The sequence below is a fragment of the Microtus ochrogaster genome, chromosome 5 (assembly GCF_000317375.1).
Source record: "Microtus ochrogaster isolate Prairie Vole_2 chromosome 5, MicOch1.0, whole genome shotgun sequence".
In the NCBI taxonomy this organism is placed as follows: Eukaryota; Metazoa; Chordata; class Mammalia; order Rodentia; family Cricetidae; genus Microtus; species Microtus ochrogaster.
Genome location: NC_022012.1, coordinates 95751701 through 95775938, shown reverse-complemented (window position 1 = coordinate 95775938; position 24238 = coordinate 95751701). Strand labels below are relative to the sequence as shown.

The window sequence follows — 24238 nt, the reverse complement described above, 5'->3', positions numbered from 1 at the left end:
GGGGGAGGAGAGGGGGGAGAGGGAAGAAGAGAGAGAGAGAAAGTTAATTCTTGTTTTATGGAAATATGCTTAAAAAGCACTTTCCCTTCCCAGTGTTACACACACGGCACCTGCATAATGGAAAGTTCTGTGATCTCCCTAAGTTCTAAATATGTATATTATATAGCTTGGCAATATAAAAAAAAATGGGAAATTGCTTTACTCATTCTTAAAGGAATGTATTTATGAACATCGGAATTTGTTTAGCCACTGACACTCTGGAGTAGGAAATACTGTACAACTTCACCAGGAGACAATTGGTGAGCAGGACTGAGTAAGGCAGGTAAAGCCAAGTTTACTCTATCAGCTTGTGCCTGCATCATCACCTGAGGTGGGATCTAAAGGCTTACACTGCTGAACTTCCATAAACGTCACACTTCCTTCTTCTTTTGGGGGGATTTCATTAAAAAGCAGGAAGTATACATAAGGCAGGGCCAGACTAACACCCCTTTTATATGCTGCACTTTTTCCACACTGTACACAAAGATAGTATTTTAAAAAGAAGGAAATATTGACCTGGCAGTAAACACATGTAATCCTAGTATTGGGGATGTAAAGGCAGGAGGATCAGGAATTCAAACTCATGTAACCAATTATAAAGTAAGTCTAGGGTCAGCCAGTGCTACATGAGAACCTGTTTCAAAAAAGAGAAGGAAGGGGAAGAGAAGAAAAACAAAGAAAAATAAAAACGGAAGGGGAAGAAGAAAATTTCAACACGACAGCAAACGAAAATAAAGTAGAAAAGGCCAACTGGATGACCACCAGACACATGCACTTGCCTGCACAAATGAAGCCCTGTTCCCACTGTAGTGCACGATCTGCTCTGTTTCTACAAAGTTAGCTGCGTGGCCTTCAGAATCAATTCCTAACATTTGGTATAAAAGACATGTATCAAAAAAATCATTAACTCAAGATAACAAGAATTATCAACTTAGTTTACATTAGTGGATAAGTACTCACAAATTAAAGTTCAAACAAATAGTACATTATTAGAAAACTAAAAGAAGCTTGCTTAAATAGGCTGAAAGAATAGTTAAAATTCATTTATATAAACATAAAGCTAGTTGATACTTTAAACACTATAAACATCCTCAAAACACAGTTCCCTCTGGAGAAAAGAAAGTCAAGCATGCCTACAAATCCTATGTTGGAGTTAAAAGCTATCATTTTTTGTGATTACACTAGGTAATAATACTAAATAAAAACTCGGCTAACTGCATCAGTAGTGCTTAGTTGTAATGCTAAGAATCTCTAGAAGATATTTAGTTATCAAATAAAAAATTGTATATGATCCTAAACATCCATGATCATGACCATGTCCATGACACCTGGTCTGAGAGCAGTTTAATGTATGTACTTACCAGAGCCTCACACTGGTCAGGTCTATCTGAAGTGCTTCCTTACTAGCTTGTTTACATTATTTTGTTGTTACTAAGCAAAAATAATTTCCAAGGTAGTCCTGACCCAGATTACCAGAAAGATTATCGGAAAGAAATCAATGGATTTTTAATTCGCCGATATTTAAAACATTCTTTTTCTCTGACACGTTTCTACAATAAGCACTTTGAATATTGTGATCAGTATATCTCTAACTATACATTAGTAGATAATCAGAAGGAAGCAAATTTACTGAGCTCACTAGCAATGGTATGACTTCTGAATGCCAAATGACTTTCAGAGGCACAGGCTACCTTTGTTTCCTTCTGTGGTGGTTTGAACGTGAATGGCCCCCTAGACTCATATTGGGCAGTGACACTACTTGAGAAGGAGTAGGTATGACCTTGTTGAAGTAGCGATGGCCTTCTTGGAGGAATTGTCACTGGGAGGATGGGCTTTGGAGTTTCAAAAGCCCTAGCCAGTCCCAGTGTCTCTTCTCTTCCTTCTGCCTGCAAATCTGGATGTATACCTCTCAATTACTCTCCACGACCATGTCTGCTTGAGTCCATGATGTAATGGACTAAACCTTTGAAACTGTAAGCCAGCCCCAACTAAATGTTTTCTTTTTATAAGAGTTGCTGTGGTCATAGTGTCTCTTCACAGCAAGAGAACACTGAGGAAGACACCTTACATAATTCCCAAAAGGAACAAGATGCAGTGTTTTAAAAAGAGGAAGATGTGAAAGAAAGGAAAGCAGGAAGGAGGGAGATATCATTATGAAAAGACTTCTAAAATGTATTAATTTCTTAAGAAACCAAGATGTAGGAGAACATGTATAAAATATAACCACTGTCTATAAAAGGAAGAAAACATACCTGAATTAATATAAAAAGTTACAGGGTAGAATAAATAAGAAACTGATATCTGGTTATCTGGCAGAGGAGTAAGAACCAAGCATATCAGATGAGAAATTTCTATAATTTAAAAAATAAAATTCACAGCCAGGCAGTGGTGATGCAGGCTGTTAGTCCTAGCACTCTAGAGGCAAAGGCAAGCAAACCTCTGTGAGTTCAAGGCCAGCCTGGTTTACAGAGTAAGATCTAGGGCAGCCAGGACTATATAGAGAAACTCTGTCTCGAAAAACAAAACAAAAATATTTAAAATATGTATTCAATGCTTAATAATCCAAGATGTTAACTATAATTTGGTTGAAGCCATTCTTAGTAGCTTTTTCCCAATGCTATTATACCATCTGTAATAAGATTAATTAGATATCTCTATATAACTCTCTGAGCTCAAAATGACAGTTATTTTTTAACAGGATTTTATTCTGATATATTATGGTTGAAAGCAAAACAAATGATGGGGAATCTTAATATTTACAATAACTATTTGGTTTGAGCAAATTAGCATATTTTTAGTGTAGTAGCCTACAGAATGTTCAAAACGTAAATAAACATTCTATAAACTGAAGTCATGAAATAAAATGATTACCTTTATATATACAAAGAGACCAAGAAGACCTACTAATTATTATAATGAGGGCACAAACCATTAAAAGAGGCATCAAATAACACAATATATAAAAGGTCACATAAGTTATTAAGGCAGACATTAGACAAAAGCTATGGCCCAGTCATGTGACATGAAATGATTCTTACCTCTTACATAATATCGCACACCAGCTCTGAAACAACTCCTTCTGGAGATGAGAATCCAATCAAAATATTTTCCATTAATAGAACACGAGTGCATAGTAATAACTTAACTATATTAAGAAAAATGTAATGTAGGAATAGTTCTAGATTCAATACAACTCTATTTACTATAATAGGAATGAACAGTCTTTAGGAGGAAAAAGACAGGATATACAAGTCTTTCTGGTTCTTCATGATTATTCCCAAATCTCTAGTATCTTCATTTCCAACTGTGAAGTTTGTCAAGTCAGTTCTCCCACAGTGACACATGTACAGAGTATTTAAGACTTTGCTAGTGTGTCTATTTAGTTTTTTTCCTTTCCCTGATATCTTCAACTACTTTCTAAACGTATAGAACTAGGTAGGTGTCAGTGACCACCAAAAACCCTATTCTGAACGAAAATCAGGAATCTGAAATTAATTAACCTTCAAATTAAAAAAATGGAAAACAGAGTAGGAGTTAGGAACATAACTCAGCCCAGGGGTTCAGTCCCTTGCACTGCAAAAAGTAACTACTTAAAAATTAAATGAAGAAAAAAAGCTATTGCGGTTAAGGAAAAATACGAACTATAGCTGGGCAGAAGTGGTGCACGCCTTTCCCAGCACTTGGGAGACAGAAGCAGAGGCAGATCTCCCTAAGTTCAAGGGCAACCTGGTCTACAGACTAAGTTCCAGGATAGTCAGGTCAGGGCTACACAGAAAAACTGTGTCTCTAAAAACAAACAAACAAGAATGTGAAATATACCATATGTATAATTATAGTTGGCATATGAAGATTTACAGATTGAAATAAACTTTAACTGCTTTGTCTCTGGAATGTAAAAATAAGCCTAAAAATGGGGAAAAAAATTAAAGCAAAAAACATGTAAAGTGGTAGAGTGCTTTCTAGCAGGCATGCAGCCCTGAGGGTTGGCTCTCAGGATGACATAAAGTCAGATGTAATGACCCCTGCACGCGACTCAGAGGTAGAAGTGCAGAGTCAGGTCAGCCTGGGATTTCTCCAAACCTTTCCTTCAATACTAGTCACTGAACTGTATAATTAAAACTGACTAAAATGGTGGCTTAGCCAGGCGGTGGTGGTGGTGGTGTCCACCTTTAATCCCAACACTCGGGAGGCAGAGACAAGCAGATCTCTGTGAGTTTGAGGCCAGCCTGGTTGACAGAGCAAGTTCCAGGACAAGCCCGAAAACTACAGAAAAACCCTGTCTCAAAAAACAAAACAAACAAAAAACAAAAACAAAAAATAAATAAAATGGTGGCTTGGCTTTTAAGCCAAATCTGTATGATCAAAATAAAATCTTTGCACACAAGTCCACCTCTGAAGCACGCTGAGCTCTCTCTGTCCGGCTCTACTACTGCCATTGAGAAAGGGACCTGCTGTGGAACAATCTTTGTACATTGTAAATAAGTATCTCTCTCACTGGTTAATAAAGAACTGACGGGGCTATAGCTGGGCAGGAAGAGACTGAGCAGGAGAGCCAGACTAGGAGAATTCTGGGAAGATGAAGGGCAGGGTTAGAAAAGTCGCCAGGAGATGCTGGAGGACAGGTAAAGCCACGAGACATGTAGCAGCATATAGACGAACAGAAATGGGTTAATTTGTTTTAAGAGTTAGTTATCAGGGGGAAGGTGGAGGAAATGGAAGGAGGGGAGGGAGTGGGAACTGGGATTGGTATGTAAAATGAAAACAAGTAGGTTTTTTTTAAAAAAAAAAAAAAAAGAGCTAGTTATTACTAAGCCTGAACTATCACCCGAGCATTTATAATTAATATTATGCCTCCATGTCAATTATCTGGGGGCCGGCAGATGGGAAAGGAAAGTGTGTCAACACAGACTACTCACTTCACTCCTTGGCTTCGTTTTCTAGTTTTGCCACTAAACAATATATTTATTCTGAACGGCTTTCTACTTTTTTGCATGAAAGGCATCGCAGCGTTGCTGTGAGACAATGGTCTTTTATCCTGTCACTTGTATTATTTTTCATAAAACGCTGACTGGCCAGTAACCAGGCAGGAAGTAAAGGCAGGGCAAGGAGAATTCTGGGAAGAAGATGCATTCGTCAGTCGTGACCCAGCCTCAGAGGAAGCAAGATGTGACTGCCTCACCAAAAAAGGTACCAAGCCACGTGGCTAACTCAGACAAGAATTATAGGCTAATGTAAGATATCAGAATTAGTTAATAAGAAGCCTGAGCTCATGGGCCAATCAGTTTAAAACTAATGTAGACCTCTGTGTGATTCTTTGGGAATTAACGGCTGCAGGACCAGGCGAGACAGAAAACCTCAGTCGACACAATGTAAGCATCCCTGTGGCCTTGCATTCTCTGTATGTTTGAGGCTAATTCACCCCTACAGTTATTTAATTATCCCCTGCATAAAATATGAGTTGTTTTGTTGGGGTAGGGAGGTCTCAAAACTGTTAACCTTCCGGCCTCAGCTGACACGGGGCTGAGAGTGCAGGCACACACCACCACAACAGAAAGGACATACTCGTTTATTTATCCATTCGACAGACATACAAGTTGTTTCTGGATTCTGCTCTCATAACCAGTTTCAACAAACATTTCTTTGTGTGAGCGTGTGGACATGGATCACCAGCTAATACTATCAAGAAATGTCAATGGACTTGAGAATTATTTCAGCTATCCTCTTTACCAACTCCTGACATTGTCGAGTTTATCCAACTCATGGAGGAATTACGAGGATAACAAGTTTTATTGTTACACTGGCCATATCATTTATTTTTGCTCATCTGTTTGGGTTTTCCCTGTTTGCTATATGTAACATCTTTTTCCTAATAAAATTTGATTCACTCCTCATAAAGCATAATAAAATAATCCATGAGCCTATCTAACTTCAGAATATAACCAAGTCTCAATTTACCCATTTCTTCTCCTTTCTAGCCAGTTGAATTTATATTCAGAATTAACCTTTAACAAGTGTGTGGCAATCATTCTCATCTTTCCAGTTTCTATACTTATAATCACCATTTAAAAAATAAAAAAGCTTGCATTTGAGCTTTATGATACCACATCACAGCTTCTAAAGCTGTCACACACACACACACACACACCAGTTCCCAGAGTCATTCCAGAGCAATTTATTCTTCAGAGTTGTTTGTAATCTGTAAAGGACCAGACCATGAACACCTAATTCCTCTATTCTGCGGGGCTCACTATTTTGTCATAAAGTGCTGTTATTAACATTCTCTTAAATTACTGGTATGAATGCATTGGGAATTCCTATAAGAAGCACTGGCAAATGCACAAGGATCAACGGAAACCGCTAATGATCCATCCCTGCCATCTGTCACCACCACACTCACTGATGGTTCCCCAGCTCCCAAGTTACTTCCTTCAAAAATCACAGCAACAGAGGAGATTCCAAGGCAGTCTCATTTCACTTGCTTGCCCAAACTATTCTGAGGCAGGACACAAGGATAAAACACATCAGCCTGCTGCTAGAGAGTTAAGTATGGCAGGAAAGATGACTTCATGACTCATTTTCCTCTGATTACAGAGAGTATGTATGTATGCATGCAAAAACACACCAACCATCAAAATGAGAGAACTTTTGAAAAATGAATGATTTCACTACTCTTTATCCAGAGTTAGACCCAGATCCCGACCCCATACTCTGCAGGAGGCCCACTCCACAGCTACTAGATTTCCACACTCCATGGCAAACAACATTGTTTCATGTTTCACTGAAAAGGCAAGGCCTAGATGTTCTTATGACATTATTACCCATCCAACCCCCAGCCAGGCCAGAATTCCCTCTGCTCACACACTCAGATCCTCACTCCAGTAAAGACCCTTGCCACGGGCAACTTCTCTAAAACCTTTCTTAGCAGAATTTGTTAATCTCCTCATTTGGAGAGGGAGGACAGGAGCAGGAACATAACCTCCTTCCTGAAGTCATATTTAACACTAGCGTGTCTCAGCTGACACTCTCTAGAAACGGTCTTCACTTGGTCCCAGGGTATTACTTTCACTTGCTTTTCCTTCCCTAAAATCTGCCCTTCCAGTTCACCCACTGTGGTTCATTTCTAGAAGTTCTTTCTTCTAAGGCCTGCAGCACATGGCTCTATCATTCTCTCACGATGCAGAAACTCCAATATTACATCTCTCCCTCTTTAGACTGAGTGTCTCCACGTCTCCCTTTAATAATCTCATCACATTTCATGGACTGAAATGCCATCTTGGCGCTGATGAGATGGATCAGTGGACAAAGGCACATGTGGCCAAGTCTGAAGATTTGAATTCAATCAATCCCTAGAAGCCACAAGGTGGAAGAAGAGAACAGACTCCTGAAAGCTGTCTCTGCCCTCCACAAGTGTGTCCGTGCACACACAAACTAAACAGATGCTGTAAGAAATAAAGAAATGCCATCTACCCTGAATCTGTTAGGCCAGAGAGATGACTCAAATGGGTTAAGGTACTTGCTACCAAGCCTACAAGGAGCTCAAGCCTCAGGACCCAAAAGGTCCCTGAAGTTGTCCTTTGACTCTAGACATGCATCTCACACACACCTCTACTAATCTGGCTCCTCCCTCCTCCCTCACAGCTTCACTTACCTATTCAGAAATGCTGAGCTTCTCAAATGAATGATACTTTTCTCCTTCCCTCCCACCTTCAGGCTTTCCCATCTCAATGGATGGTTTCCTTCCACTTACCATGACAAGAACCTTACAGTTACACCAATCTTTCATATTCTGTATAGATACCTACCTGACAATACAGAGAGCTTCCTGATTCTTGGGAAACTCACCTCTCACTGGCCATGACCTTGTCTCACTCACACCTGGCCTACTGACAGAGCGGTACTATCTTATGCCAATCCTCTGCTCAACCTCTACTCTCCCAAAGCTTTTCACCACATGTGAAGTAAAAGTTGCAGCCCTCTCCTGGCCTAGAGAGCCCTAGATAGTCTGGATTAAGAGTCTCATGAACACATCTCCCCCGATCTATACTATACTCCACTCAGATGTACTTGATCTCTCTATAAATATAAGACCTAGAAATACATTCCCAGTTAACAAACTACATTAAACAAAAGTCCATTTTAAGCTTGTAATCAATGGTAAATAGGTAAGTTAATTATAAAGCTGCCTAGAGAACAAGTCTATGATCTTACTGATTACTGCTGCAGGATACTTTATCACACTGTGTGTACATGTGCCACTCTTTCACCTTGCCTGCCTAAGGCACCTGATTGGTTTAATAAAGAGCCAAATGGCCAACAGCTAGGCAGGAGAGGTTAGGAGGGACTTCCAGGCAGAGAAAGGAAGTCAGGATGAATCTAGGTATGTGGGAGACACCAGCGAGACACAGAGGCTGCTAGACATACAGAATGGAGGAGAGGTAAAAGGTCACAGGGCAGAACACAGATTAACAGAAGCAGGTTAATTAAGTTCTAAGAGCTGGTTGGGAACAAGCCTAAGCTAAAGGCCAGGCTTTCATCATTAATGGTTCATTAATAGTAAGTCTCCATGTCATTTTCTGTGAGCTGGCGGCCCCAAAAAAAGTCTGTCTAAAGAAAAGGGAGACAGGAGAGGAAGGAGGAGCAAGGGAGGAGGGAAGGGAGAAGGAGGAGAGCCAGACAGGGAATGAAGACAACAGACTAAACAAGAGCTTTATGCTGAGATTTTTCTGATTTATTTCCTCAATTACGTCTCTTAATAATATAAAAATTTATAGTAGCTAATGAACCAATAAATCCAAGTGCTAGGTCAATAAACTTCATCGCTGTGCTCGAAACAGAGATCCTAGTTCCTACACAGGGTCCTGACTACACCTTCTTCAGGAGCCCATTCTCTGGGAGCTCCTGTTTTACAGTGGTATCTACAATTAGATAAACAACACATGCTTTGTATTTATACTTTGACTTTCCCTAAGTGTTATTCTTTGTATTTCTATTTTCATGTTTCTATCATTCTTGAAATTATACTTAAAATTTATAATAATTTAAATAAGTAATTTAAAATAATTTGCTTCTTTTCAAGTTGTTGATCACTGATGTTCGTAAATCTGATTTTTTTAACACTAAAGAAAAGCATCATTTAAATAGGCTCACTCTACTCTTCTGTAATTCACTGCTATAAGATACCTCTAAACAGGAAGATGCAGTTACACACCTTCCTTTAAAAGCCACCAGGCCCCAAATTCCTAGCAAAAATAATAATTTACTCTGCAGAGGAAATAACCTAAAAGGGGGGAAGAGGTTTCAGTCTATGCTAAGATTACATTAACAGCAATTTCTAATTCTGAAATATTCATCTTACATCACATTTGAAATTGCATCTGTCTTGAAATTTAAATGTTTTAGCCGGGCAGTGGTGGCGCACACCTTTAATCCCAGTACTCAGGAGGCAGAGGCAGGCAGATCTCTGAGTTCGAGGCCAGCCTGGTCTACAAGAGCTAGCTCCAGAACAGGCTCCAAAGCTACAGAGAAACCGAGAAACCCTATCTCAAAAAAATTTTTAAAAAAATTAAATGTTTTTAACATTTAAACATGTAAATAACTTGAAATGTAAACAAAAACTGTAGAAAATAAGATGCAAAAATTTCAGATAAGGATACAGCCATGTAACACCGGAAGAGCAAACCGATGGACCTAAAAAGAAGATATGCAATGCATTTAGAATCACCACACCTTAAATAATAAGCCATGTAAGACATATTTACACACAAGCAGTAACACACAAACATAACCATGCAGTGAGATTAACATGCAACTTCTAAGGTGAGGGAGATGTCTGTAATGTTGTGCTAAGAAGGCACAGTAATCACTGGGTTTAAACGGTCACACATGAACCCAGTAAAACTATGTGAAGTTGCAGACTCCTTAGTCTTTGCCTATAACTCTTCTACTTCTAGAAAATAACCAACCAGGCTAATGATCTGCAATACCAACTACTAAAAATAAATATTCTGGAAATGGCAGAAAACAAATCACTGTAAACACAGGATGAAGGCTGGTGGTGAGTTAGCGGAGTTTCCACCTGGCCTGGAGACGGTGAACAAGAGCTCCTGGACATAAGCCGGGCTTGCAGAGGTGACTAGTTAGAACCGCAGTCCCCTGGAGACTGGAAATGCTAGAGGTTCAGAAGCTAGTTACCCTGTCCTGGGCTAGTCCCAGTCTCTAGAACAGCCATCCTTGCCCAACCTCTGTGTCAGAACTGACATTCTATGATTAATAGATTAAAGAAAAATCTTTTGGAATTCATTACTTAGCAGATGATTAGCTTCCACTAACTTAAAAGCTAAGATGTCATCAGGTAGCATCTTGGGCCTATAAAAAGCTTCCTTCCCGTCTTGCTGTTACAGCCCCTTTGAAGTACACATCAATGTATTTTAAACTTGAGATTTATGACTCCATTGTTCTGTAAAACTAAAAAAACTTCAAACTTCTTCCACATTGAAACATGGAATTTGGAGTTTTGGGTTTTTTTTAAGATTTTATTTATTTAATTAATTTATTTATTATGTATACGTTAACCTAAATCTGTGTTCCTATGCCATAGTCATTCAAAATGGCTCCAGAATAAATCTCGTACTCCCTTTAAGATGAGAGCTGTGGTTTTCGCACAGACAGGACTAAGGCCCTATCCCTTACTTATACATTATTCCATCAGTACAATTCATTCTAGCTGTCTTAGAGAAAGTAATGTTATTTTATTTAAAGCTTCCATTCATAAATATTAAACTTTGTACCTTAAGTGCCCCTAATAGCTTGTGTTTTAAAAAGCTTGGCACCAGAGAAGTTCTTGAAATTTAGAAGGTGCAGTCTAGTAGAAGGAATGACGGTCATTAAAAACGGCCCTTTATGAAGGTCCTATACCTTAGTCTGTCTCCCTTTGTTGACTAGCTACCATGAAGTGAGCAGTTTGCTCCATCAATGTTCTCCTGACTAAAGACCCAAAGGCAAGGGAGTCGTCAGACAATGGACTGAAAATTCTGAAAGCCCTGAGCCTAAACACGCTCTCCAGAGCGTCAGGAAGCTAATACATAGATTAGACTTCTACATAGAGCAGTGAGAGAGGGCAAGAACGGCCACGTGTGTGTGTGTGTGTGTGTGTGTGTGTGTGTGTGTGTGTGTGTGTGTGTGTGTTACAGTTGATTAGAATTATTTACCCATTCCATAGTGAGCAGTTACTTATTTTAACACATGAAATATGTATTACAATAAGAAAGCAAATTTGAATAGGAGTACATTACCTCTGGCTGAGCAGACAGTTCTCTGAGCAGATGCCCATTCCATACAAACCGCTGATCTGCCTGAAAGTTTGGAAACTTAATGAAATACCTCCAGCCACAGTAAGTGTCCCCAGATGGAAAACTACACTCATCAATGCCTCCACCTGGTGACTAACATGACTTTCTCTGACATGTCCCAACAGGATACACCTCACTTCAAATCTGCTCCTCTTCTCCCGGGATTCCTGTCTGCCTCGTCACACACAGGTATCCTCTTCCACCTTTCTAGATAATCGCTGGCCAAGAACTAAATCTTATTCAGGTCTACACGAATTTCTCCATCTCCACTACCACCACCCAAGGACAACACCTGACCCAGCATAGCTATTGCATGGCTACTCGCCCTCTATCTTGACCCCACTCATGCCTAACCTCCTCCAAGATAAAGGAATTCTACACATGTCCTTTCTGCTGTCTCCTCAGTTAGTTCTTCAGTGACTGCCACCTCAGAGTCACCTCTTCAATGGAAGGGTGCTTGCCTAGCACATGAGGCCCTGAATTTATCACCAGAACTGGGAAGTGGGGGATAGGAAAAAAAAAAAAAATAAACCCATAAATTTTTATAGGTATAAGGGACATGCCTCTTTTAAAAACAGCTAAAAATAAATTAAGCTACCTGAAGATCCAGCTTACCCTTTCCAAGAGACTCATTTCTTGAAATTCTGGACTTGTGTTAGACAGCCGTTGCAAAGTATGGGTCAAGTCATATGTTGTTGAAAAGTAAAATCCATCCATACTCAACACATGGTTTAGCATTGCTAGGAAAGTTTTATTATCTTGTAACTGCAAAGATGAAAAGAAAGAGTTCAATAGCACCTGAAAAGAGATGGGAAATAGTCTATAAACGCTATAGGTATTGAACTCACTTGGTATAGGTATAGCCTCCTCCCTTTGGTATCTCCACAACTATCACTCTAAAGCATAAGAGTTGGGTTTTTGTTTTTCGAGACAGGGTTTCTCTGTGTAGCCTTGTTCTGTATCCCAGACTGGCCTTGAATTCACAGAGATCCTCCTGTGATCCTTCTGCCTCTGGAGTGCTGGGGTTAAAGGTGTGTACATGACCACCACCGCCAGGCCAGAGGAGTTTTTTAAGAAAACAGCCACCAGATGTGAGGGCAATCTGGCTGTGTTATCTGTCACTGATCGCCAGAGTTGATTCAGCTGATCCTGCTGGCTAGGCAGGTGTCCCCTTCCTCCTTCACTATTCCATGTGCATCCCTCCTGAAGCTGCACACACACTCAGCTGAAGAGGCAGACCTCCCCCAATAGAGGAGGACCGGTCTTTGGTCAAGGGTACATGAGTAGCTGCGCTCCCCTGCTCTCAAGAAAATACCACCGGGCTGGAAAGATGGCTCAGTGGTTAAGAGCACTGTCTGCTCTTCCATCAATTCCCAGCAACCACATGGTGGCTCCAAACCATCTGTAAAGAGATCTGGCGCCCTCCTCTGGCGTGTGGAGGCAGAAAGTTGTATACATAATAAATAAATCTTTAAAAACAAAAAAACAAAAAAAAACACCACCACCTTAGATACAGCACAGCCTGTAGTGTGCAATACTTCCCAGATTCCCTCTGTCCTTCATTACCCACCCTGTTTGGGTCTACCATCGTTATCCTCATTAGCAAATCAAACAAACAAATCAAGAGATGAGCATCATCCTCATTTTTAGAAAAATTCACTGATTTGGGCTGGATAGGAAATAGAGTCATTTATAAAGCCTATTAAAAGGAGTATTTCCTTTATTTTATAATAACAATTTTAGCTGGCTTTCCCAGTTAAAAACAATATTGATGTTTTTAAAAAAGAACAAATTTGTTCCAAAAACAAACACACTGTCAAGGTTTGATAATGTTTAATAGTTATTAAATGATTAACATGTAAACATATACATTACAAATGCATATGTATTTTTTAATTTAAGCACAGACTAGCAAAAGCAAAATAAAACTGTAGTAAACAGCACAAAATTAGCTTTATGGCTTGATGACAAATCCAAGAAAATATTCCTGAGTAGTTCTACTTTTATTTCATGTGTGTACATATGTGTTGGTGTGCATAGGTGTGTGAGGGTGAGTATGGAAGCCAGAGAATGACTTTATTAATTTTAAGTGTATGAATGTTTTGCCTATATATGTACGTGTACCACGTGTGATCCCAGAACTGAAGTTACATATAGTTGTAAGCCACCTCCTGCAAGAGCAGTAAGTGCTCTTACCCACTGAGACATCTCTCCAGACCCCACCATCTATCTTTGTTGAGCCCCGGAACTCAAAGACTGGCAGAGGCTGGCTGGTCAACAAGGGCTAAAATTCAACCGTGTCTGTCTCCCCATCACCTGAGATTACAAATGTAACCATGTCTGGATTTTTACTGAAGTTCTAGGGATCAAACTCAGGCCCTCATGTTGGTAAGGAAGTGCATTAAAGACTGAGCTCTAAGCTTCATGCTTATTTATTTAAAATATTATTTCTCATGGAGAATGAACATACTAATATATTAGGAAAAAGGAAATTCTAAAGTATAAAAAAGCATATATTACAGTTTTAATTGGTAAAACAGGGTTATGATTTGGCATTTTTACAGATAAGGCATATGTTTTGGAAAAACAAGTCTTGTAGAAACAAACAAGGCATTCTCCTCCCTGAGGATAAGATGGCTGTTGGGGGTGGGAAAGACATTTTCTGGTAAACTGCCCATGTTCCTATAAAAGTAACCATAATTAAACACATTGGTTCACACGCAAAAAGAAAACCAATACCCTTTTTAAAAAATAGAGCCAGGAACTTGGTACATGCCTTTAATCCTAGCACCCAGGAGGCAGAATAAGACGGAGCTCTATGAGTTCCAGGCCTGTTGGGGCTACATAGTAAGGGCCTTATCTCACCAGAAAAACAAACAAAAAAACAAAAAACAAGCAAACAAAAAAACAAAACAAAAACTAAGGTATAAAATACTTTTTAAGGCACACGCCTTTAATCCCAGCACTTGGGGCATGGGGGGTGGGAGGGGGACAGAGACAGGTGGATCTCTGTGAGGTTGAGGCCAGCCTGGTCTACAAAGTGAGTTGCAGGACAACCAGAGCTACACAGTAAAGGAGAGGGCACATTTTTAAAGAAAAACCCTTGTAAATTACTTTGGAAACAAGCATTCTGGAGAGGTCTAACTTTATAAACTCAATAATCAATTCTAGAAAAAGTAAGTTTCAAAACCTGAAAAGAGGATTGGTGGATGTTTCAGTGGGTACATGGCTTGTCATACAAGCATGGGGACCTGAGTTCAGACTCCCAAAACCAACCTAAACCTGGGCACGTTGATGTCGTCCATAATCCCAGTGCTCCTAAAGTGAGGTGAAAGGTAGAAATGGAGAATCCCTGGAAGCTCAGTGTATGTGGAGACAAACAAGTAGAAACCTGTCCGGGTCAGTGCCTAGAACTGCCCTCTGACCACCACATGAGGGCTATGCACCAGTCTGTCTACACACTTGGGGGGGGGGGAGATCATACATCAGAATCGCAAACCCAATTTGATGGAGGAAGGTCATTGGTTGATTTAATAAAGAAGCTGCTTGACCTGATAGGTTAGAACGTAAGTGGGAGGAGCAGAATGCTGGGCGGAAGAGGAAGTGAGGTCAGAGACTCAACAGCTCTCCTCTCAGGGGCAGACACCTCAGAGAGACACGATGCTCCACTCCTGCGGGCAGAGGCGAGAGCTCTGCTCTCTGAGGCACACGCAATGAAGCTCCGACCCAGGATGGACGTAGGCTAGAATCTCCCGGTAAGCGCACCTTGGGGTGCGACACACATGATTGGAAATGGGTTAGTCCAGATGCGAGAGTTAGCCGAGAAAAGGGCTAGAGCTAAAGGGCCAAGCAGTCATTAAAAGAATACAGTGTCCGTGTAATTATTTAGGGTATAAAGCTAGCCGTGCGGGCAGCGGGGTGCTGGGAAGGCAGCCCGCCGCTCCTATTACTAAACCAATTTGCGAAAATGTCACCATATTTCAAGCAAAAAAATACCTTTGGAAAATAAGTATTGTCAATCTTCACTTTGTACAGTGTAAAAAATGACCATGTTATCTTAAACCTTAATGACATAAACTACTTTATATAAGCCACTTGAAAAATTGATTGTTCTGAACCTTGAAGGATTTTGTGAAAATATTAAATAATGTTCTTGGGGATGAAAAGTTGGCTCAATGGCTAAGAGGACTCTGGCTGCTCTTCAGTTATCAGTAGGCTCACAATCATCCACGACTCTAGTTCCAAGGGATTCACTGCATTTTTCTGACCTCTGCAGGCACCAGGAACACATGTGGTACACATCCATACATGCAGGCAAAACATTCATACACATTATAAAAAAAGCCACCAGAGATGTTCTTATTTTAAGTTATAAATGAATCAAAAAATGAATGAACAGTGAAACTAATATTAGCACTGCATTTAATGAGTGACAGCACCTGTCTGACAAGAGTCCCTTCCACAGCTCATTGACCTCATGCTTCAGTCTCCAATGCTACAATTACAAGCATGTGCCACTACACCCAGTAGTAGGTAAATTATAATCAAAACTATCAGAAATATAAAAATTGGAAATATTTTACTTTGTTAAAAATTTATCAAGAAACCTGAGCAGCACCTGCCCATTGCTCCTTATCATGTAATTTATGATCAGGAGTATCTATTCTGACACTGGTAAATGTTACAAACTGTTCTGAGTCTTACATGAGTTTTTACTATTTTATCCTTTGCACTTTGAATGCCATGTCATTCTTCTGGCAATTCCTTTAACAAAGTGTGTTGCAGTTAGCACCTGCTCTTCCTTTCGGTCACAGCCACTCCACTTTGCTGGTGACTTCATTACCCTGTCTTTGTACCCAGTCCCTAGACTATGTCCAATCTCACATCACTTTGAGAGCTGCCATTTGTCTGTCTGCACTTTCATCTCTGCTAAATTACTTCCTCAGTTAATCTACCATGGTCACTAACATTTACTCCGTGTTGTTAGGGATCTAGTGTTAACTAAACTAGATAACTAAGTTACTTCCTCAGTTAATCTACCATGGTCACTAACATTTACTCCGTGTTGTTAGGGGTCTAGTGTTAACTAAACTAGGTAACTAAGTTACTTCCTCAATTAATCTACCATGGTTACTAACATTTACTCCGTGTTGTTAGGGGTCTAGTGTTAACTAAACCAGGTAACTAAAATCTGTGGACAAAGGAGCTGGCAAAGGGAAGACTATGTGAAAATATATATACATGTTCTGTATACACACACTGTGTGTGTGTGTGTGTGTGTGTGTCTGTGTGTCTGTGTCCCAAGTGATTAACAGTGAAGAAAACTTTCTTCTAGAAGAAAAAAGGAATAAAAAACAATTTCAAAAGTATCTAATATTTTCCTATAGAGAATATGAAGTTAAGGCTGAGTATTGAGTTCCTGGTCATTCTATTTGTGTCTTTTTCTCCATAAAGAACTTCATAATTTAAAATTTCCATTATTTAAAAATAAAACCAACAAAATATGAGCTTTAAAAAATATTTTAAATGATTTTTTAATGTGTATTAGTGTTTTGTCTGAATATGTGTCTCTGTGAAAGTGTCACAACTCCTGAACCTGGAATTATAGACAGCTGTGAGCTAAGAATTGAGCTTAGGTCCTCTGGAAAACCAGCCAGCGCTCTTAACCACTGAGCCATCTCTCCAGCCCCTTAGAAAAAGACAGTTTTCTTTAAAAAAAAAAAGAAAGAAAGAAAGAAAGAAAGAAAAGAAAAAAAAGAAACAATAAATAAAAAATATTTTTATAGATAAGTAGAAAGTTAGTAGAACAATTCATTCTATAGGTTGTTTAATAACTAGGTTTATAAGAGATCCATCTACATTTTACAACCCCCTACTCCATGGAACTTTTGAGTTTTGCAATTAATAACTGCTTCTGAATTCTTACCTGAATATCAGTCAAGTGCAACATTGTCTTCTTATAAGAAAGAACGTCAAAATCTGTAGCTTTCCAGATTACATGATTAAAAAATTCACCTACTTTAATCTTTTTGGTAATGACAACAAGATAATTACCTGCAAAATAAATAAATAAATAAATAAACAAACAAACAAACAAATACAGAAGTGAGGCAAGCTGGGTTCAGAGCAGTGCCAGAGCCCATGCTCAGCATGGGTGAGGGGGCCCTGGGTTGGAGTCTTAGCAGACCACAAAAACCAACAAACAGAAACCACAGAGGAATGGTCCTTATCTGTAAACTTTAAAGCCTGGCAAAATGAGACTGCATTTAGCTACTCAGATAAAAGACCCATTTTTTAAAAGCATTCTTAAAATTTATGAATATAAAGAGTAATATATTATTGAAAATTTTCTCTTAAAAGGCCATTTTTTTCCTCAAAAAGAGAAAAGCAAACCTTTTGAACTGAGCTTAGCTGATAGAGAGTAGAGACAGAAAATATTTTTTTTCCAAGCTTGTGCCTTAAAACACCAGAAGTCATAAGACCTAGCGAGTGCTGGGCAGTCTTCCCTATACCGTTCCTTTGTCCTGACCACTCTCAATGGTGGACAGACGTGCTGGGGCAGTGCACCTAACCAGATACTGGGAACCCACAAGTGACTGGACATCAACATCATGACAGCCTATGCACAATATGCCAGTCTTTACCCTGGCAACCCCCGAGTCCCTTCCCTGATCATTAAGCATAGTTCCCTCCCTTGCCCTTTCTTTTTTAAAAATGATAACAGAAGCTGGGATCTTAAATGATAGTTACACACTACCACCAACCTATATTCCCAGCTCTCATTATATGAATTCTTAAGATCTGTTCAACGTTTTACCTCCAGCTGCCCTGCACAAGTTTTCCTGTATATAAATCTTTCCTAAAAGCTGTAACACTGCTATAATATCTTATTACTTGTATACCTCTATCACTAAACTGTGAACTAATTTAATTGCAAGAAAATGGAACATTTGAAATCTTTTATAACTTTCATCTAGCATAGTGACTTAAGTAAAAACAAAGCAAAAATAAGAACATTTTAAGAGTTCAATAAAATGAAAGCCAAATGAAAATCTATCTTCTTGCACATACCTATAATCCCAACACTTGGGAGGCAGAGGCAGGATAGTGAGTTGGAGGCCAGCCTTGAATACAGAAAGAGTTCAAAGCCAGCTATAAATATAGATTCAAACCACAGGTCAAATAAACAAATACTTTCTTAATAACTCGAACCAAGTGTCACACTGGAACATAGCTGTCCTATCAGTGTGAGGTTGAAGGTACAGAATATTCTGATCAATGCATTAATTTTTTTTTAAATGGGCTGGGCATGGTGGTCCATGCTTTTCATCCCAGCACTTGGAAGGCAGATGTAGGAGGATCTCTGTGAGTTCCAGATCAGCCTGATTTATACAGCAACTTCCAGGACAGTTAGCACTATACAGAGAAACCCTCTAACAAAAATTAATGTTCTTAGAATTTATTAAAATTGCCAGGTGGTGGTGGTACACACCTTTAATCCCAGCACTTGGGAGGCAGAGGCAGGCAAATCTCTGTGAGTTCAAGACCAGCCTGGTCTACAAGAGCTAGTTCCAGGACATCTGGGACTGGTTATACCGAGAAACCCTGCCTCAAAAACCCAAAATAAAAATAAAAAAAGGAATGTATGAAAATTTAGGAGATTTCAAATCCAGTTAATCAAACATGAAATTTTTCTTTTAAAAAGAGTACTTCAGGCTGAGTAGTGGTGGTGCATGCCTTTAATCCCAGCATTTGGGAGGCAGAGGCAGGTGGATCACTGTGAGTTTGAGACCAGCCTGGTCTACAGAGTAATTTCCAGGACAGCCAGGGCTACACAACAAAGAAACCCTGTCAGAAAAAAACCAACCACTCGCCCCCCCCCCAAAAAAAAATCCAGAATATTTCAGGGTGATAAATAAAACTGTTTGGAGAATATTATATTTAGAAACTGAGGACAAATACCTAACCTAGAGATTTAGCTAACAAATGACAGGAAGAACATTTTTTTCTCACTATCTAATGTTATCAATTTAATTACCTTCTTTCCCATCTTGGCTTATTTTCTCTTACCTGCTACCAGATGGATTGTGCCCAGTATCCCAAATATTGGTCTTGTAACAGCTGAAGGGGGGACATCTTTTTTGACTTAAAAAAAGAAAATAGAAAAACTCATCAACAAAACAGAAATTTAGTTTGAGTAACTTCAACTTAATCAATCTGTATAATTTGTTCTAAAAAACTAACTTTTCATTAATATCAGACCTCCATTTCTGCAGAACATACAATACAGGTGTCCATGTGATATTAAAGAAGATGATTTCAAAAACAACATATTTCAGTTTCCTTGTATTGTTTGTAATGTTGCCAGAAGACTAAGTACTATCTATCCCTTTAAGAGTAAGCAGAAATAAGGATTAGAGAATCTCAATACTACTAACAGAATATGAAACCAGAACTGCCCATCCATGTCTGAGATTCAAGAGAAGAAAGGAAGAAAAAGCATTTTTCTCCTGTGTCTAGCAACAATGTACACAAGTAGGCAAGAAGGCAACCTACTAACCCTGATTTCTATCAATGACATCCATTATCAATAAAATTGCATCTTAGAGATTGCACTTCACAATTGTTAAACTTTCAGCCAATATGTTTCACAGAACACATTTTATAGTACTCGTGAGAATTCCAGATCAAACAAGGACTTTTTTGCTTGATTCAAATTCAAACACCACTATTCCAGCTCCCACAGTCACGTGAGCACAACTCCGAGGGCTGCAGTAAAGGGAGCAGTCTCTCTCTAACACAGGGCTCTCCAAACCTATGTGCCTAGAAAACTTTGTTTTATTAAGCTTATTTTTTCCAGCTTTCTTTCGATTTATCAACCTGAATCTCACTACTGTAAACTCAAGTCCTAATCTTTAAAATCAGTCACAGTAGTAATTCTGTTATTCTAAATAACTAGTTCTAAATAAAATGCTAAAAATGGTCAAGATCCATTATGTTAGTCCTTAATAATTCAACTGATTTGATAATAATATTCTGTAATTACCTAATATGAAAACTAGAAATGAGTTTTAGGATAGCCTGGGTTACACAGCAAGATTGTACCTACAAATAAATAAAGAGGAAAAGAAGGAGAGTGTCTGAGCAAAAAAGCAGCTCAAGAGACAGACCATTTTGTTTTGAATATACTGAAATTATTTGGCAAATCAAATGTACTACTAGTAGAACAGTAAGATTTATGGGCTATAGAGCACAGTAGTAATAAAACTGTAATATTATCAAAACATGTTAGTTTTACATGTAAGCAAAATAACCTATTTTCTAAGGCCACAGTTTGCATTCCTACTGGTAAAGAGAAACAGCTGGTAAGTTAGCCTCTCATTAGCACTGACTTTGTATCAAAGTATTTCACTTTCTGAGGACTGTTGGTATCATCTTAGGTGAAGCACGTCTTGACCATTAATATTTCAGTCTACTAAATGGAGCTTCAATCTCTACCTACACATAAAGTCATTGCTAGTCCAAAAATAAATGAGAATACACTTTACTAAAACACTTACAAAGCACTAGCTCATCACTAATGCCTAAAGAAATAATATGTTGAATGGTACAATGCATTTCTGAAAGAATATTAATAAGTTAAAACCAATCAGCTACCTTGAGAGAAACCATCAAGCAAGAGACAGACAGAACATGTTAATTATCAACCTGAAGCAGAACTCTAATGACATTTGTCAAAGAAAAACTGTCTGAGGTACTTACAGAAATAACCAGTTACCCAAACAAATGGAAAGATTAGCCATCTTTTTATTATTAAACTACTGAAAATATTTTTATATCTTATTTTACCTACTCACACAATATTTACTAAATACCTAGTCTGGTAATTCAAATCAATCTTTTCTTTAAGATAGGGTTTTAATATGTCCCCTGGGTGGCTTGGAATTTGTTATGTATTTATTCAGGTCACTTCACGCTGACTTGAATTCACCAAAGAGTTTCCTAAAAATAAGAAACATATAACTGCTTGGAAGTGAACTACAAATTTTAAATCAATGAAATATAACATTCTAATAGGAGTATCCTGGTACTAAACAAATGAAATATGAAATTCTAATGTGCTACTACTTGGTGCTTAACCAATGAAATTAAAGGTTCTAATGTGCTATTACCCGGTACATTATTTTGCCATCAAAATTATTTAACATTAATTTCTTCAGAACTCAAATAGTTCCATACACACAACTGGAGAAAGAATATTTTCACACCCAAGGGAAGCAAAAAATAAAATTGGATTAAAAAAAAAAGCATTGCTTGAAACATTTAAAGTTTCAGTTGGTGAAATACATTTTCTTTTCTTTGTTTAAGTACTCTCATAGTTATGAAACTTTCCAAAACCAAACAAAGCAGCTGTGCAAGCTCTTCACACTTAAAGCCGAAACACCTTCTTTACTCTTGACTGTCAGTCTGGACACTGAAATCAAAGCTATCAGAATACAAACAGGGAAACGCAGAAAGAATTCTGGCCTAGACATGGTAACACACACCTATAATCTCAGCACTTGGGAGGTAAAGGCAGCTAGACCCGACTTCTGGGTCACCCTAGGCTACATGAGCTCCAGAACAGCCTGAATTATACAGCAAAACCCTTTCTCAAAAAAACACCTACCCCCAAACTAACTGAGGTAGCAAAAGTTAAGTTTTCTAATAAGAAGGCACTTGAAGAGGCTCCTAATGATGCATCCCCGACAGTCTTAATTACTGTAATCTCAATGCTGAGTCTTTCTGGGAATCTCCGAAACTAAACATACCTGCAAGGGTGACCTCCGTGGACACGCGGTCAATGGTGAGCACATCATCTGCTCCATCGTCACAAGCTTCCACATAAAACTTTTCAGGTGTGATATGCCTAAGAAGAAATTGACAAGCATAAATAAGTCAAATAAAGCCATGACGTAAAAAGTTATTACAGCCAGGGGATGGTGGTGCATGCCTTTAATTCCAGCACTTGGAGGCAGAGGCAGATGGATCTCTGAGTTTGAGGCCAGCATGGTCTACAGAGCCAGTTCCAGGACACCTATGACTGTTAAACAGAGAAACACTGTTTCTTGAAAAACAAAAACAAAAATTATTACAACCAGGTTTTCATGCAGTATAAATCACTACTTCTAAACTGATGGTACTGCTAAGTTCATTATCCTTCTGAATTTACTGTAATTTTTTTCCATTTGTGTATTTAATGCTATAAGATTTTAATTTTGTATAAAGCCATAAATTTGAATCACTTAAGAAAAGAATAATCTTCTCTAATGTATTAATTCAGCACCATGGGAAAGGTAGGACCATACACAAAAATTTGTCTTTTTCTGTTCATAATTCCCTTACAATAAGGGAATCAACGCATGTACAACATGAATTAAATGAGAAAGTTTTGGGGACTTAGGGCTTGTTAAACACACAGTAAATTAGATGCTGTATTAAGGGCTGGGGACACAGTTCAGTGGGCAAGTACTTATCTTGTATGTGCAAGGCCCCAAGTATCATCACCAGGACTAAATTATTTAAATATGTAACTAAAATAGATTTGTGCTAGCTAAAATGTTAAATTTTTTTAAAATAAATTAAACTTTTGCTTTATGTATACCTTCGTGGAAAAAAAAACCTTCATTTTATAAAAAAAGACAACAATAAAATAATAGGGACAAAAAATGAGAACCCATTATGATACACAATTTTGTACCCAAAGTCTAACAAATGAATATAACAAAACAAAACAAAAACAGTTTCTCAAGAGATAAACTGGATTGATCTGCCAACTCAGCATAGTTAAGGGCTAACTCAGGAAATGTAAAATAGTGGGCGAGCCTTACCTCAAAGTCACTCTAGGGTCACCATAGGCAGAGTCCCCGCCCCACCCAGTCTGTACTGTTGATTCACCAGACTTCAGGTTTGTGTGTGAGAGCAATCTCGGGCCTTTTCCTCCTCTTTCCTCCCATGACTCTGCCACACTTTGTCAATGAAAAATCTTACACAGCCATCTACTGCCATTAATTTTCTATTTACCTAGTAAGTACGCTATCTAGTGTTACAGAGATGTGTCTCATAGCAGAATATACTGTATACTTACTATTTCTGACTGTCAGTTTTCTGAGAAATAGCCAATCCTTGATTATTCAAATACAACTAACATCTATTTGTGGGTTATTAGTTACTGAACTGTTAATATTAGACTAGGTTCTTTCATTTTAGGGAATATTCTAAGAGAATGAATATCAAGCAAAATACTATACAACAAAGAAAACAAAATGTCAGTATTTAGGGCTTTGTTCCCTTTTACCACCAGATCTATTTCACCGAATGGGCCCATCACCATCTCTTCATTCCCTTTTGATAGGTATCTGGGCTGGTTTTTGGCTTTGGGATATTAGTAATGAAGGTGCCATGAACAATCTTGAACAGTCACTGTGTTCCTATCTACTGAGTAACTACCCAGAGAGGCAGAGGCAGGTGGATTTCTCACAGAAAAAAATATCTCAAAAAACCAAAAAATAAAAAATAAAAATAAAAGGGGGATGCAAGTCTCGGATGGTAGGGTTAGACCCAATATGATCTTGTTAGTCAGAAAAGTGGCAGAGAGAAGAGTTTCATCCTGAAAATGGCTTAGCCAGTTACTGATGGCTCCTAAGGTATAGGGGCTGGAGTACAAGGACAGGAGAGGGCCTTGAGAAGCTAAGCCCAATCTCAGGCTCCAGCCCGAAGAAAATAATGACATCAGCTCCTCTACCACAAGTAGAGAGACAAGAGACACCAATATAAATGAATTTGAAAATGAATTCTTAGCCGGGTGGTGG

At 38.7% G+C, this 24238-nt stretch overlaps 1 protein-coding gene across 1 annotated transcript in view; it reads right to left on the bottom strand.

The window, feature by feature from the left end:
* The window catches only part of Sacm1l (SAC1 like phosphatidylinositide phosphatase), a 53752-nt gene that overhangs the window by 21279 nt on the left and 8235 nt on the right, over positions 1-24238 (bottom strand). The window contains exons 2-9 of the mRNA XM_005348162.2: positions 22199-22296; positions 19458-19532; positions 17314-17441; positions 12003-12152; positions 11331-11390; positions 9693-9726; positions 3078-3179; positions 819-904 (exon numbers count right to left, since the gene is read on the bottom strand). Of these exons, the coding sequence (XP_005348219.1) occupies positions 819-904; positions 3078-3179; positions 9693-9726; positions 11331-11390; positions 12003-12152; positions 17314-17441; positions 19458-19532; positions 22199-22296 (733 nt within the window). The remainder of the gene's footprint in view (positions 1-818; positions 905-3077; positions 3180-9692; positions 9727-11330; positions 11391-12002; positions 12153-17313; positions 17442-19457; positions 19533-22198; positions 22297-24238) is intronic.